This window comes from Physcomitrium patens, chromosome 19 (genome assembly GCF_059467195.1).
Source record: "Physcomitrium patens ecotype Gransden chromosome 19, ASM5946719v1, whole genome shotgun sequence".
Classification (NCBI taxonomy): Eukaryota; Viridiplantae; Streptophyta; class Bryopsida; order Funariales; family Funariaceae; genus Physcomitrium; species Physcomitrium patens.
The window spans coordinates 3809527-3825801 of NC_143428.1; the positions used below are offsets into that span (position 1 = coordinate 3809527).

Below are 16275 nucleotides of genomic sequence, written 5' to 3' on the forward strand. Positions count from 1 at the left end.
CTTGCTCTTTGATCAAAAAAAGAACCATGGATCTATTGTAGGTGCACTATTTTGTGCCTTGAGGTTTGGTTTTGGCTTAAGTTCACAATTAGTCCTCTCTAAGTATCCATTTATTGTTTTGTCATGTAGTTTTTGTTAGAAACCACTCTTATCTCCTTCCTAAAAATAATTCTATTACTTATTTTTTTAATCTATTTTATTTTGATTTGTTAATAGTCCTACAAAGTATATAGAAGTATCTTTTAAAAAAGAAAATATTATCATTAAAAGATATTTACAACTTATCTATCTTTTATTCATGTTTTTTCTAAATCAAAATTCATATATATATATTTTCTTTTGCCTCATAGCTGTATTATAACACAACATCATTTACTATTGATATATAAACTTATCAATTATTTAAATCGGATTCTCTATATATATATATATATATATATAACATTACATAAATTACTTTTGCAATATAGAAAATTTATTATCTATCTAAAAAATATTTTTTTATTGCAAGTTCAAGTTGTACCATTGATATAATGATTGTAGTTTTTATTTTATTTTATTTTATTATCAACCAAATGTTTTATTAGTTTAATTTTTAGAATATATATATATATATATATATATATATATATTATTGCAATAATGTTTATTTGAGATATTTATCAATTCTATATATTTATTTTTTATATTTATTATTATTTATTAATCAATGTATTAATATAATTTTGATAATTTATGTGATAAAGCAGTTCCAATATGTTTTGAAGAATAAAACATGTCTTGAGGGAAGTCGAAAATTGCACTTTAAAGTTCTCCCACGTTGTAATATGTAATATAAAAATCAATTATTATAAGAAAAAATAACTATTGATGTACCATTATTTTTTTAAAGAGCATTTTTTTATTAATTGTCTTGAAAATTGTATTGACTTGGTAATTCAAAATTTATATAGAAAATAAAACCTTCTTTGTTGAAAAGTATCAAATCTATACAAAAACTAATTTAGACTGCATATATTTACCAAAAACACTTACGTCTTGTTGCTGCTCTTCTTCTAGTTATAATATTATCATTATTCTTATTCCATGTTCCACAAGACGTGTGAAACCACCCCTTATGTCAACGGAACGAATGTAGTGCAGCATTTCATCCATTGGATGGACATGGTTTTTGAGGCTCTTGGCTCCGTCCCTTTGCTTTCGGAGCTCGGGAGCACTCGCAACAGAAATTCGAGCTTCAGATAGAGCCGTGGGTGACTGGCAGAATGTTTTTTGACTTAAAGTGCGCACGGTTTTTTAATGAGAGGCACCGGCTGTACTTTGTTGAATGTTAGTTACCATTTGAAGTGCTAGAGAAGGTTTTCTTGACCTATTTTTTTCTATTTTTTGGGGTTGATGGGAGGTTATGGTCTTGTAGGGAGGAGGGTTGGCGAGGTTATCAGATGTTGCTGGAAAATTGTATCGGGGTGTTAGGGTTTTTTTGGTTCTTCTGTAACGCATGAAGAAAGAGCACCATGAGTGTGCGGATGCTGAGCCGCCCGGGTTCTTCAGCAGGCTCCGCGCAGGCAGCGCATCAAGGTGGAAGTTCCTCTGGTGCCGTTCCGACCTCGCCTCCTGTTCTGCCTAAATCTCCCTCAATTTTTGTTTCTCCGTCTTGGTCACCGGGTTCTGGTCCAGCTTCATCCCCTTCCGCGGGTCTTGCCTCTTCTCTTTCCGATGGTGGTGTTTTTGGTGCCGATTTCTCTGGAAACGAATTCTCAGCAATTGACATCGCGGATTTACGGGATTCTGCACCAAAGATTGTCCTGCCAGCCCCTTACGAGGACGAAGATTTGACGGACTCTCACAATGAGCAAATAGTTGTAGTCGGTGTGATAAGCAGGCTGGAGGATGAAGCCTCACAACTTTTGGACCGCATTCTTCTTGCTCAAATTTTCTCTGGCAGAAAATGTGCAAGTTCCTCGGAACGTAGAAATTTTCAAGGGGTCCAGGAAACGGTGAGGATCTCAAACCCTAATTTCTCAGCGGCTGGATGTGATGATGCATCACGGAGTCCCAATCCTCAAAGAAGTGAAACAGAGAGAGCGCCTTCACATGATAATGGCTTCATCAGAAAGAGAGGTTTGGTTAAAGGTAGAGGGAAATCTGACGAAAGTAGTAGAAGTAGGGATGGAAGCCAGAGGGACTTCAATGCAGGTTTTAGAGATGGGGACGCTCAATCAAATGCTTCTCAGAAGACGATAGGTAAGACCGAGAGCAAGCCTACCGGTAATGCGGTTGAAAGGGATTGGTTAGATGGAAAGATAAAAAATTACTACGATCGAGAGAAAGGTATATTGTACGTTCAGTATGTCTGGGGTTCTCTGCCCTGTGATTGTTTGAAGGAAGATAATCGAGCTGGGGAGAATCTGTCTGAGACATTGGAGCGACATGAAGCTGACAGTTTTCGCGGCTTACTATTCATGTTTTCTGTAAGTTTTTTGTTGTTGTTGTTGTTGTTGCTTTTGTTGTTGTTTTACTATGACTATTTCCCTATCCTCATACGAACAGTTGCATAAGAATGGTTGCAAAGTTAGCACAAGAAGCTTAGAAAAGCTGGCAGCATGGCTTATGACTTGTATACTCTGAAACCGTCACATTGAGATAGAATGACGAAAGCACAATGTACGGTCGAAATTTTCAGCGAATTTCACGTTCTTATAAATATAAAGTGGATTAGTCATGCATTGGGCACGTCTACTGAAGATATCACTCTTGATACACCAATTGAAGAGAAAGCGGATGTCACCTCCATAAGTAGTCTCCTTAAACGTGGTGTTATCAAAAAGCAAACTAAAGGGTGTCTGCATTACAAATTATGATTTTTTTTAAAAAGTATTTATTTATTTATAGAGTGATTGTCGATTTCCAATTGGTTTCGATATGTGTTTGTACTAGCCTAAATTAGCGGAGATGTATCCGCCAGACTCCAGGCGTGTAACTAGTTTCTAATCAGTATTGGACGAATTTTAGTTGTTTCTGCTTAAAGATTTGTTGATTTGAATCCCTTGTCAGGATTCCTAGTAGGTGCTAGGCATTCTATCGTACGTTACATTATTTGGTAATTATGAAGATAATCGATGGCAATGAAAGCTTGTTCGTGATGGAATGTTGCGTGATGGTATAGTTACGTCTGCAATGACATTTGTTTGCAGATTTGTGGTGGTTATCTTCGTTTCTTTCACATAGCATGTTTTCCATTTTACCTTTTCTGTATTATTATCTTATAGGGTATTTTTTACAGGTGTGTCATATACTCTTGATTGTTCAAGAGGGATCACGTTTTGATCCTCGTTATCTTCGGATGTTTCGAACTTTGCAAACTGCAAAGCATGCTCTTGCTCCTTTTGTCAAGTCTCAAGTGCTTCCAAATGTCCTCCCTCAACCCACCAGCAGATCTTCCTCGTCTTTCCGTGCAGGGGCCCCATCCCGAGACACAGTCGGAAGGAGCGGGGTTGGGGTAACCACTGGCCGACAAAGCTCTTCAAATGGGTCTCTGGGTGGTGCAGTTCCTGTTTTGTATCCCGGACAGTGCACGCCTGTTGCTCTTTTTGTATGTTTGGAAGAATTCGTGGAATCAACATCTGGAGGTAATAAACCTGGGTCCGCTATTGAAGATACAATTAATGGTTTAGCGATTTCAAGCATTTTGCATAGCGGGCCAGGGACTTCTTTATCTCCTGACAGTACTTACAGCAGACCGTCAAAGTCTTCGCAATCGAGCTCAGGGTTGAGCAGGCCTGGAAGCAAGACTGAAGGAGGTGTTCGTAAGAAGATGCAAGCATCGCTTGAGACGCAGATTAGGTTCCTTCTGAAAAAATGTCGAACGCTTGCCAATGTAGTAGGGGAAGGCGGTTCCTCTGGCTCTGGAGCAGCTGCTCTCCGAGGGCTTGGTGGTGGCGTGAATACTTTTGGTGGAGCTACCAGTGGCGGTGCACTTTTTGCATTGGATCAAACCAGAGCTGCTGTTTTCGTAGATAGAGTTTCTAATCGACCAGGAGCTGGTCTTGAAGAAATTTCTGGTGTACTTGCGAGTCATATGCGGAGCTCGGAAGGACTTTCCACTCAGACACTAAACCTTACAGGTAGACATTATAAGAACTCTTGTGAACATTTGAATTTGAATTTGAATTTGAATTTATCAAGGCACTGCCGTAAAGTGATCGAAAACTGTCTTTTAGGGTATCTGGCTATGTTACTTTTTATGTTTTAACACATTAAACTTATGATTAAACTTTCCGTTCATTTGTTGTTACAGAATATTCTGAGCCAGTGTTGGACGATATACAAGCCATAAGGGATTTTTTGTTGAGGCATACAGAAATTTTGAGAGGGAGGGGGGCCACAGCCAGTACCACAACAGGTGTGTTTATCCCTGCAGTATCTTTTATGTTTGGTAACGGCGCTGGTAGAATAAATGATATCTGTATTACAAAATATGACAAGTCATTCAGCTCATGTACTTCTATAATTTACCGAGACGTGTATGCAAGGAACAATGACATCTGCTTGCATCATCCGGAGCCCTGTGGTGGTAGACATATTGTCCATCTGCAGTTTTCTCAATTTTCACTTCACTCTTTTGAAGCACCTGTGTAAAGTGGTTGATCGGTTTAGCGCTCCAGACAACACTCATGTGTAAATATGTAACAACGGTAGCGGGATTCGTGGATGTAATTGGTTCTTTTACCCTTCCTTTGATAATCATATTTTTGTTTCTAATGGCAGGCAATTCTGGCGGTGCTGGTATGGTTGCTGCTGCAGCAGCTGCAGCTGCTGCAAGCGCATCTGGAGGGGCCAACGGAGCCACAAAGCCCCTGCATATTCCACCTGATCTCCCAACTGTGACTGTTTGGTTTTCTGCTTCTCAGATTCTTGCAGATGCTCTAACTTCATCATGGGAAAATCGTGAAACTGTTAACACCGAACTTTCAGCTGTTGAGAAAAATGAGAATACGAAGGCCCAAGAGAGCTCTCCCCGCAAAAGTACTAGGAGGTACTCTCAATCGTCCCAAAGCCTGACAAATGCAAATCCCTCCAGCGGGACATCAAATTTGTCAACTGTGGCTCGGCAGCGAGTATATTCTCTAGATGGAGTTATCTCCATTCTAGACAGTGCGATTGACATTGATCACAAGTTTTCCAAGAAGTGGTGCCAGAGATCGCTTCCGATCGCTCTAGAGGTTTACTTGAAAGACCTTCCGTCTACATATCCAACAGTTGTCCACAATACTCACCTTCAGAAAGCCCTTGCTGTGTTCCATAACATGGCCAGAGGGCCAGCAGTGTCGTCGTTTGTTGAGAAGTTGATTCCAAGTTGCGAAGCTATTTGGCTTGCTGGACGGCAGCTGTGTGATGCTGTAAGCCTCACAGGAAATCCTTGTAGACATCTTGTGCATGACGTGGTAAATGCAGAGGTAAATCTCTTGGAAGTGTCCGAGGCTGGAGGAGAGACTTCGGATAAAGTGCTCAAGAAGGATATGAAAGGTAAAATTTTGAACACTGGCTACGCCCGTAGTTTTTTCTTTGCACATCACTTGCACATTGCCACGGTTGGTTTTTATAGGATACTCTCTTTGTAAAGTAGTACTAAAGCGGCTGAACCCGGCACAAGAAGATTCTCACAATTATTTTCGGTTCTTATGCACACCTGTCTTTCTCCTGTGTTTTTTCATGTTTTGTTTCACTTGTTTGTATCATGATTATTTCATTTGTTGAATCGAATATGCACATTGTGGCAGGAGGGGGTTCATGCAAGCCACACTCAAGCGGTGTGGTGTTTCTTCATGCTTGTGCATGTGGTCGCTCTAGGAAGTTGAGGAAGGACCCCTTTGATTTTGAGAGTGCAAATGTGACATTCTTTCAATTTTCTGGTTGTGAGGACATGTTACCTTCTCTGGCCTTGCCTGCTAGCAGTGGTGTGAATCATCTGGGTGGTTCATCCTGGAGCCTTGTCCGTCTAGGGAGAGCACGCTACTACCATCCCGGTCATGGTTTGATGCAAGTAGGGTTCATTCCCGAATATAAGCATTTGTCAGTGTGGGATATTGTGATACTGTTTGAAAGCAGTTTTGCGACAGTTACCCTGCCAGCGAAAACAGACAACTCTCTGCAGCCCCACAAAGCAGGAATAGAGCGTGACCAATCTTATCATGCCCTTTTCATACCTCAGAATGGCTCAATAGATACTAAAAATGAGGCTCATGTAGAGCCGACTTTTTCTAGTAAAGTCACCGGAAACGGGTCATTTAGTGAGAGCAATAGGGTGGTTGCCAATACCTCGACTTCTAGGATGGACAAAATTAAGATGAACACGAGCTCCTCATCAAATGTCAATTATGGTGGCGATTCTGCTTTTCCTCCCTTGCCACAAAAAGAGAAGAAGCTGCAGTCACTGCAGGCACCCCAAAAATCTCTGAAACCTTCGTATGTTGAGGAAAGACACGATGCCGTGGAGGACACCCCTTCAGGGGTAAGGAATGACACGTTAGAGCATAACGTGGCGCATACTATGGCTTCTTTGAAAACCGATGCAGAGGTAGAACAGTCTACCAATGATGCACACTTGTTTGACTTCGACCAAACATCGAATGTTCAGCGTGTTCAAGTATATATTGGCTTTGAGCATGAATGCCCTCATGGACACCGCTTTTTGCTATCTGCTAACCATGTTCAGAGTTTAGGAGTATCTTACCCTCAACCTGATATTGTGGAATCAGAGCAAAGTCCACAGATACATGTTAAAGATGAACAACCTGTGACCACAGCTTTAACTCATGGAGGCGCTGTTTTTGGTAAAAGGGCCGGAGTAGACTCAGATGCTATGAGAATACTGAAAGGTTCTGGAGATGGACATGCACTATTGGGGATGGATCTGCCCATTTTTATGCACTGTCCTCATTGCAAGGCTTTGTCGAGCCGTGAGGAAAACGAGGAGGGCATGGTTTATGGGGGATGTGTATCTCAGCTTCAACGGATATTTTTGGTACACTTCTTGGCACCTGTGGCTAGTCTACTCTTGAAATTTCTTGCATTTTTGTCATAAATTATGCTTTCTCGAAAGCAAAATTAGGTCACTGGTCTATTTTAGGTTGGATTGTGTATGTTTAAGTTTTTGTCTCATAATTTAAACACTCCTAACTCTTGCTGAGCTTAATTGTATAGGTCACACCTCCGATTCCCTTGATACTTGCTACTCAAGCGGTTGTTCAATTTGAGGTATGTCATAACATGTGACTCAATGTTGTTGTCATTTAGGACTGTTTTTATGTCAGTCAATTATTTGATTTTTCCCCTTTACGTATTATGCAGCTGTTATCTAATCAGCGCGTGTTGCAGTTGTTGTTTGACCTTGAAATTTGATAATGTTTGAGAAGGCATTTATTATGACACATGTACACACTGGGGAAGTCTCACGGGAAAGTACGAAATTTAGTACTCGGTTATGGATCAAATTTACTAATTTATAAGTACCAGGCTGACTTTCTCATTTGGAACATTCTTGGTTCCCTTATTCTATTCATTGTACAGTTTGTGTGTTTATTGTTAGTTCACCAACATTGCTAAGGCTTGGATCTATTGCTTTACAGGAATCATTATCATTGAGCTCATCGAAGTTGAACAAACAAGTTATCTCCAAACCCGTGGTTCATCCACAGCAGGCAGTTGAGCAAGATCTCAAGTTTGAACCGGAAGTGGTGCTACCACCTGATAGTTTCCTTGTGCTCCGTTTGCCATTTGTTTATCACACTGTTGAAACAAATGGTAAGCGTAGGCCTCTGAGTTACAACAAAGATGCACCAGAGCGTTCAGCTTGGCTTGTCAAGGGCACTGCACTTCGCCTGCTTGCAAGAGGAGCTGGAGCCATGGAAGCACTTGCATTGCATTAAAAAATCAGTGTTTGAACAGCATGGGACTTCAACTATCGTCAGGTGGTGCATGACAAAGCCTTAAGATAGTTGCCCTATCAGAGGACTCTCGAATGTCATTCATTCAAGCACTCGATATTCCAAATGGGTATGTCTGCTCCACACCCTGAAGTCATTGTTTTTAGTTTTCCTGAAATTTAAATCGTTGTGTACCTAGCTTGTGATTTGTTCTCTGGTGTATAGTCAGGATTGTAGGTGGCGAATATACCCGATACTACTGAGGATACCAAGAAGAGTGTATCACGATACTCGGAAAGGAGCTGGGGAGGCTGGCCTGGCTAGAAATGTTGTCTTCAGTTAAATTACTGGAGCTCTTCTGCCAAAAAAGTGTTGTGTGGAGCGGCTTCTTGTGTCAATAACATGATCATTCGCTCAGACATGCAGGATGTCATAATGACCTAAAGAAGTGGAGCCAGCATCGAAAGGAGGGATGGAGCTTACTTCAATCCGTGTAGTTCTTTGGTAGAATTGAAAACATGAGTTATGTTTACTATCGGTAGCATTGGAATTATTAGTTTAGAATTTTATAGAGATCAAGGAGGCGCTTTATGTTCATTCACTCCTCGCACCGAATTGGTTTACGAATCCCTTTGCTTACTTATGAACTTCGAGCAGGGGAAATAAATTTGTGATTCTAAGTCTGTGCCATCCAGCTACTTCAGCCTCCTGAAATGCGTGAAATATCTCGTTTTGTAAGTGGTGTTAATTTTGTTTTATGTATTTTATTTATTTACTTTGGTATCTGAATACGTGATTGTGTAAAGAGTGTCATTTTGTACATTGACCCTGTGGTTTTTGCGACCAAGATCAGTCTTGATCGTTGCAACGGTTATCAGTTTTCTTTACCACTCAGAACTCATAGCTCATCTCGTGACATTACTGCATGAACTGTAGGAACTATGAATACATCTTTTGTTTTGTTTGTTTGTGTTAGGGTTTTTCTGTTTTTTTCTTCTTTTTTTGGCAGGTGTGCATCTAAGTGCGCTTATATTTCAGGCTTTTTGAGTATGTACCCACTTCATGTACTTTTCATATATGTTCTCGCTCTGGTCTGTACTTCATGCTGGTTTTTTAAACTTGCCATGTAGGAGGTTACTCATCAAGAGTCTATTCTTCTTCTTGTGATACAATTGAATTGCTAAACCTTGTTCTTTTCAAATTTCTACTATAAGTTGAAAAAATAGGACAATGCCATCATGTTAACATTTTTTTTTTTTATTTTTTTTAAGTAAGAATATTTTTATATCTGAAGAGATCTGGTTTATGAATCTTTATAAGTGGGCTTAAGTAAAGCAAGATTGAGCTGGCTCAATCATGTGCACATCCATATTTTGAACATACTGGGATAATTTTTGAAATTTAATAATATTGATTAATGGTGTTGTTTAATTTCATTAATTTTTCCATTCTTAGTAAATATTATATAACATTTTTTTCTTAAATTGAAATTTCTATGTACAGAAGTATTTATGAACTTATATTTAGAGCTTCTTTACACCTCTAACAACCTGATATTGAATGAACTTTGATTTTGGGCTTATTTGTTTTAATGATATTAAAACATTCTTGCAAAGAATGTATAATCTGTGTGTCATAAGAGTTGCGTAATTAATACATAATTTGTGTATTATAAGTACTTGACAACTAAAAGGGACAATTATTATTGTATTATCAAGTGACAATTTTGGAAATACAATTAGTTGCATATATTATCATTTGGTTGTTACAACCTATTGTAGCTACTATGTGGCTTGGTAAGATGAATATTTCCAAGTCAAGTTGATGTAGTGGTAAGTTAGTTGTAGATTTATTTGTACTACAGTCCTTATTAGTAGATTATATATTTGTGTCATAAGAGCAAAAAATATATAACATATTTCAAATTGTTAGTTTCCTTAAATAACCCTTGTCTAGGTGGTAAAATATTTGCATTCACATCAAAAAAAAAAAAAAAATCTTGGCAATATTGTTTTCAAAAAAATTTATATGGTATTAAAGTTTAGTATTATAAATTTCTTTAGCAAATTAAATAATTTTACTAAGCTGTTTGTAATTCTTGGCATCTCATTTGTCTAAATTTTATTTTTTATTTTTATAGAAGTGTCTTGGGATTCAAAACCCTAAATATTAAAAGCCATTCATTAGAAATTAAACTTTATTAAAGGTGATTTTTATTTATCACTTATTTTAGAAGAAAATCTCAGAATTCTATCAAAAGCTTTAGAAAAAATGTATCTAGATCAAGTTTGTAGTTACTTTTTGTTTAAATTTTCTTAAAAGTTGAAGTTAAGAATCTTTAGAAAGTTAAATTATTAAAGAAAAAATGAATGTTTGTGGTATTTTTAAAAATAAGTTGAAAACCACCTAAGAACATAATTTAGAAAATTAATTTAAAATGTAGTTTGAAAAAATAATTAAAATAAAATTAAGTAAAAAAGTTAGACATAAAATTGGTCAAACATAACTAGCAAATTTAAAGACTCACTTATATTTAAAAGAAAAACTTTATAATTTTGAGAATTTCAACTTGAAATTGTTAGATGCATTTGAGGTACAATTCTACATATACTAAAAATAGTTTATATATTTTCAAATAATATAAAATTAAACATATAAATTAATTATTTTATAAATAAGAAAGTGAAAAACATAAAAATATCTTTGTAATATGCCTAAAATTTACATAATATAAAAGAAATACAAAGAAAAAAACTTTTTGAAATTGTAATAAAATAAATATTTTTTAATTTTTTGTAGTTTTGTGATAGTGACAACATTTTCACACCTAAAAGTTAGCTATATGAGATAGTTTATTTTCTTTTGTATGTGAAAGAAAAACTTTGTAATGACATTATTAAATTATTTTGATAGTTGTACAATAATTTAGTGGTATGATAAGAAATATAAAATTTAACCAATTAATCAGTATATATTTTTTAGCTACTGCAACAAAATTCTTGCAAAATAATTATAGAATCAATCTCATAGACAAGATTGACAAAAAAAAAAAGAAAAATAGAATCTAAGTCTCATTTTTAAATTTAAATTAAAAAGAATATATTTATATGACTACAAGGAAAAGAATAAATAAAAAAACGTGTCTATTTTTATTATTTCAAATTAAATAATGAGCTTTCATCCACGTTACACATTCAAATAATGAAAAAATAATATATTCTCTTTAAATCAAAATAGCAAATGTAAAAGAAACCCAAGTTACGATTTTTTTTATTTATTTATTTTTTTTAATTTCTTAAATTGTTATACATTGAATATATTTTTTGAGGAAAAAAATTATTTCATAATTACTTCTTGCGATTCAAAAAAATTTGAAAAAATATTGTGCATCTCTAAAAAGTTTAGTCGAAGGGACCAACATATGTATACAATACACACATAAACTTGTGTAAAATGATTAGAAATCGATACGACCAGCAGTAGCTACCTCGAATTCCGCAACGAGATCCCGACCGCTGGACGGCGACGCCCTGGGTCGCATTCGTTAGGGCTTAGGGCCACCGGTGGTGAAGGGCCGGGTCCGGACCTCTCGAACCCGGTGGAGCGGGGGGCCACCCGACCCTCGGCGCTCTGCGGAACCCTGATAACGGCTTGGCAACGACGAAAGACTTCCCTTTTCCACTTGCTCAGGCCTGCGAGCAGCTCCGGCGCTCACCATGGGTACGCTTCGCATCACCCTCTAAATCCCTTCTTTGTATGCAAAATAATGTATTGGCTTTGATCTTTCTGTGTTTGTAGATCTCCCTACATTGGCGAGCTTTTGTTTCGGCATCTTGTGGAAAAATAGGGTTTCCTGTGGAGGATTAATGGTTGTTAGTTTGGGGAGCGAGGGCTTGGAGCCTCTCTTCCCCTTACCGTGAGCTGTTGAGCTTCTTTCGTTGTGTTTCTGACTATAGCGTAATCAGTATGTAATTGGTTTAGGGTTTTGTGATGGGATTGGGTTTGTTCACGAGATTTAGGGTTTTGGATTGTGTAGGCGGGGAGCTGGATGGGGTGGTAATCTGGTTTAGGGACAATCGTTTGATTTTGTTCGTTGGTTTATGGAGAGGGATGAGTTTTGTATGGGTGGTGTGATCATGTTATGGGTTTAAATTGAATCTCGGTTTTTCCATCGTTCAGGTATCTCCAGAGATTCCACCCACAAGAGGCGGGCGACTGGAGGTAAGAAGAAGTCATGGCGCAAGAAGCGTAAGTATGAGTTGGGAAGGCAGGGTGCTATGACCAAGCTGTCTAGCAACAAGACAGTGAGGCGTATCAGAGTACGTGGAGGGAACTCCAAGTTCCGGGCGCTTCGTCTGGATACTGGGAACTTTTCGTGGGGATCTGAGGCCGTTACCCGCAAGACGAGAGTTTTGGATGTGGTTTACAACGCGTCCAACAATGAGCTCGTCCGTACTCAGACCTTGGTGAAGAATGCCATCATCCAGGTCGATGCTGCCCCCTTCCGTACCTGGTACAGCCAGCACTACGGCGTCGAAATTGGCAAGAAGAAGAAGGCCGCGGCCAAGAAGGACGAGGTATGTTTTTTTTCTCAATGTCTTGCATGAATGACTGGTTCCTTTTCGGAAAGAGGAAGTAATGGATACATCGAAATATGGATTCGCTTTCTACATTCGATTTCCTTCGTAATCGGGTTGCTTTTGGAATCTTAGGAAGCTGAGGCTACCGAGGAACAGACGAAGCAGAGCGGTCACGTGTTGAGGAAGATCGCCAAGAGAGTAGAAGGACAGAAGCTTGATTCTCACTTAGAGGACCAGTTCGCCAGCGGCAGGCTGCTTGCTTGCATCGCTTCTCGACCTGGGCAATGTGGCCGAGCTGATGGGTACGTTGGTTCTTATTGTGACATCCTGCCCTTGATTTGAAAACATGCTCCTTAATGGTATATCACAACATTGCAATCCATTTCTGTACCGTTTTATTGAGTCACCAAGTTACCCAAAAGACACTTGAAATACCGGAGATGAAATAACATCGATTTCTGTGATTGCATTCGTTACCTTCCTTTACATCTGGATGCGACTGAGTTTTTCCTAAAGATGAGCTAGACGTTTATGAAGTTAAAGCGCATGATCTAATAATGAGATTTAAATGTTTTGCAGATACATTCTGGAAGGCAAGGAGCTCGAGTTCTACCAGAAGAAGATTCAGAAAAAGAAAGGCAAGGGTGCCGCTGCTTAGGTTCACTAAGTACAGCAATCATATTGTGGCCCTTGGTGTTGCAGGGATCGAATGACAGGCAGTTGTCAGGATTTATTTTTCTGCTGTATAGGCCATCTTGTTATGGAGTTCACGTCTACATGATCTCAGACCACATGGTTGTGAATTGTGAAGAGGGATTCCAATTTGCTTTCTTAATAGAATCTCCTACTGAGTGCCCCTGATGCTCCTGTACAATTGGTTCAAAGTTGCTGTGTGACCTGGATGCTGTCTGAACTTGCTGATTACTGCGCTGAGCCTGTATCAGAGTGAGAATGTGGACACTGCTTTTTAAAACTGTTTGTCTGTTTCTTCTGTTCTGCGTATTATCTAATTTTCTCGAAAGTCCACTATGATGTCGGCAAATTGTTCGGAATTGCAGCTTCACGTGGACCTTGAAATAGAATTGTAATTATTCAATTTCACTGTCAGTGTTTTCTGTACAATATCGTTCATCATTTCACTCTTCCTAACGGAAGTTTCCTCAAAACTTGTATTGTTGTGAGAAAAGTAGTGCAGAGCATGAACCATATAAAGTACAATCCATGTTTGAAACATGAACGAATGAATACACAAATACAATAGGAGAAATACAGTCGCCCAATTCATGTGAATGATACTGTGAAAAAAACATCAATTGAATTACAATATGGCCAGAAAACAGTGACAGTGAAATTGCACAAAAATGCACACTCGCCAATTAAAAATCGGCGTATAAATATATTATTAGTCCACTTGAACACTTTCTAGAAATCCACTCTCGAAATTAAGATTGTAATCTAGAAAGGTTTGTTATACGTAAAGAAGATCGATCACTTGCACCAAAAAAAATCGTGTTAGTTGTAAACAAATATATTTTCAAGTTTTTCAAATTGCCAGCTTATGGACCCACGCATGTAAATAAATATATAATTATAATTACGAGTTTGTATGAAGATGTGACTTAGATACCTAAATACAGAAAATATGAACGCAGAAAACTGTATCAAATTCGATTCTACATCCATCAGTCAGAATCCAAAAAGATAAACAAATCACTAATGAGTGGCTGGGTGTGTAAGTATATATTTCCATACTAATTCAATGAGCAGATATTTGTAAGAATACATCTGGAAATCAAAAAGTTAAACAAATTACTTGAATTCGAAAAAATGAGATGTATACGATAATATTAATGATATTTTCATATTCCGAAGAAAATCAGATGCGACCTTCTTCCAGAAAGCTTTTCCTCAAATCTATGGTCTAATTTGCAAAACCATCGCCAATGCCAATCATATACAATATATTGAAAGATTTCTACTGAGTCAAATCACCACACCTACAATCAAATACACACAACAAACCTAGACTCATTTTTTGTTTCATAGGCTATTCAAAGAAGACATCTTGTGACTATTTCCAAAATCGGGTGGATCCGATTTGAACACTCACCAATTCTACCTTGAAAAGAACTACTTGGATTTGTAGAACTTAAGATTGAAAACAGTATTCAAAATTGAAACCCTGAAAACCCAAAGGTGACTCCAAGCACACAAACATTCCGTGCAGAGAGACCTTGCATTCACCACTAAAACACGTAAACTATACTTCTCTATACCACTAATGCAATAGTTGAACAACGAAGTACCCAAAGGTTCACAACAACCTTCAACCCTAAAGTGACCCAGCAAGCAAATCTGCAAAACTCATGATGCCTAAATCAGTAATGAAAGCATAAGCAAACCGCAGATTAATCCCGCCGAAAGAACTCCAAACGTAGTTTCTGAAATGTTGTACAATGTATGTATGCTTCAACGCTTTTTACTGCACAGCACTTGAGACGGACATACTTCTGATTCGCATCCATAGGTCTCTGGGTACAGTTTGTATTGAAATTCTCTGCAAAACTATAAAGCAAGAAACTAAAACTCCATCTGAATTATAACAGTCATTTGTAAAAGAAAAAGAAAAAGAAAATGCCGTGTAAAAACGAAGGACAATCTCGGACTTCACCTGGCTCATGACTCACGCCTTCGTCCGGTAATTGTAAAGCTTCCCAACCACGTGAAGGCAAGTCACGAACCCGATGAAGCAGAGACTCATTACAAGCACCACAGTCGGGGTGATCTTCAAGCCAGGAGCGTCATCCGTGTAGAAACGCAACATGTTGCTGTTTCCACTCCTCATGGAGCCACCACCACCACCACCACTGCCGGTGGACGTGGTTCGCCTCCTCCTCAACCCTGATCCGCCTGTACCCTTGGGAGGAGCTCCAGCGGAAGAAGTTCTCGGAATGGGTCCACCCGAGGCGGACCCTCTAGCTGACGACGCCGTCGTGGACGCCTGGCTCTGCGACCCTTTCGCCATAGCGTCCCTCTTTGTTCACTCGGCACCTCAAATACCCTGAAAACCCAACACGATAATTCTTCAACAAATCTCAAACCTGGATCTAAATCCACTTGACATCCTCGAGCAAACCTTGCGTAATCAAAAATCTTACAAATCCCTAGCACCCCACAAGCTAACGAATCAAGCTCCAAGCACTTCACAAGGCTTACAAAAAACACCCGAGATCCTAGAAATTGGATCAGACGCCGCAAAAAAAGTATGGGGAAAGTGCGAGACGTGAGACGAAAGGAGACGATTGCGGCCCTTTCAGGAGGACAGCGAGAGAGCTAACGCAGATCTTCTATGAGGAAACAGAACCACCGGGTGAGGGTTTGCAGAGTAACTTCAGGCTGCAGAAGTAGGCCGCGATGACTTGCCCTTTGTTTTGTGCCCCCGAGGCTCGCTCATAGGGTGCTCTTTCTCGGCTATGGGGTCACATTCTGTGGTCTCCGTGAGTGCCTTCTACCGCCCTCGTAGAACAGGGGCCTCGAGGCCTCCCAACCCAATCGACTTGCTCGAGGCCTCTCAGCCGTCAGATCACAAGCTTTTATCCTGGCCGTTACACATATTTTCGGGAACGCTAGGGAGCGCGGGGGAACGTGTCGGTGTGGGCAGGGAACGTAGCAGTGTGTGAATCATGTTTAATTGATTTTGAATCCTTGTATATGAAATATCCGTGTTGTAGAAAAAGTTATTGAGTAAATTTTTTGCGTTGTGAAAATTC

The 16275-nt window shown here is 38.9% G+C and overlaps 3 protein-coding genes across 11 annotated transcripts; 2 read left to right on the plus strand and 1 right to left on the minus strand.

Moving 5' to 3' along the window:
- Positions 1-1220: 1220 nt before the first annotated feature.
- On the plus strand, positions 1221-8608 carry LOC112296052 (uncharacterized). 3 transcript variants are annotated; one of them, XM_024548154.3, is made up of 8 exons: positions 1221-2471; positions 3284-4124; positions 4298-4402; positions 4768-5526; positions 5781-7024; positions 7204-7257; positions 7629-8055; positions 8151-8608. In XM_024548154.3, exons 1-7 carry the CDS (start codon positions 1515-1517, stop codon positions 7926-7928), a joined length of 4260 nt encoding a protein of 1419 aa, XP_024403922.1. In that variant the 5' UTR covers positions 1221-1514; the 3' UTR covers positions 7929-8055; positions 8151-8608. The 3 variants fall into 3 exon arrangements, with proteins under 3 accessions (XP_024403922.1, XP_024403923.1, XP_024403924.1); XM_024548155.3 differs by having other exon boundaries at positions 1234-2471; positions 8125-8608; XM_024548156.3 differs by having other exon boundaries at positions 1234-2471; positions 8344-8608.
- Positions 8609-11608: 3000 nt separating this feature from the next.
- On the plus strand, positions 11609-13366 carry LOC112296049 (small ribosomal subunit protein eS8). The gene is made up of 4 exons (XM_024548147.3): positions 11609-11645; positions 12105-12502; positions 12638-12807; positions 13085-13366. The coding sequence occupies exons 1-4, from the start codon at positions 11642-11644 to the stop codon at positions 13161-13163; spliced, it is 651 nt and encodes a 216-aa protein (XP_024403915.1). The 5' UTR covers positions 11609-11641; the 3' UTR covers positions 13164-13366.
- A 1147-nt stretch (positions 13367-14513) lies between these two features.
- Positions 14514-15893, minus strand: LOC112296050 (uncharacterized). 7 transcript variants are annotated; one of them, XM_090244926.1, is made up of 3 exons: positions 15789-15893; positions 15177-15566; positions 14514-15070 (listed from the first exon to the last, which is right to left on the minus strand). In XM_090244926.1, exon 2 carries the CDS (start codon positions 15528-15530, stop codon positions 15189-15191), a length of 342 nt encoding a protein of 113 aa, XP_090101052.1. In that variant the 5' UTR covers positions 15531-15566; positions 15789-15893; the 3' UTR covers positions 14514-15070; positions 15177-15188. The 7 variants fall into 7 exon arrangements, with proteins under 7 accessions (XP_090101052.1, XP_024403920.1, XP_024403918.1 ...); XM_024548152.3 differs by having other exon boundaries at positions 14514-14987; positions 15722-15893; XM_024548150.3 differs by having other exon boundaries at positions 14514-15062; positions 15722-15893.
- Between the last annotated feature and the right edge of the window lie 382 nt (positions 15894-16275).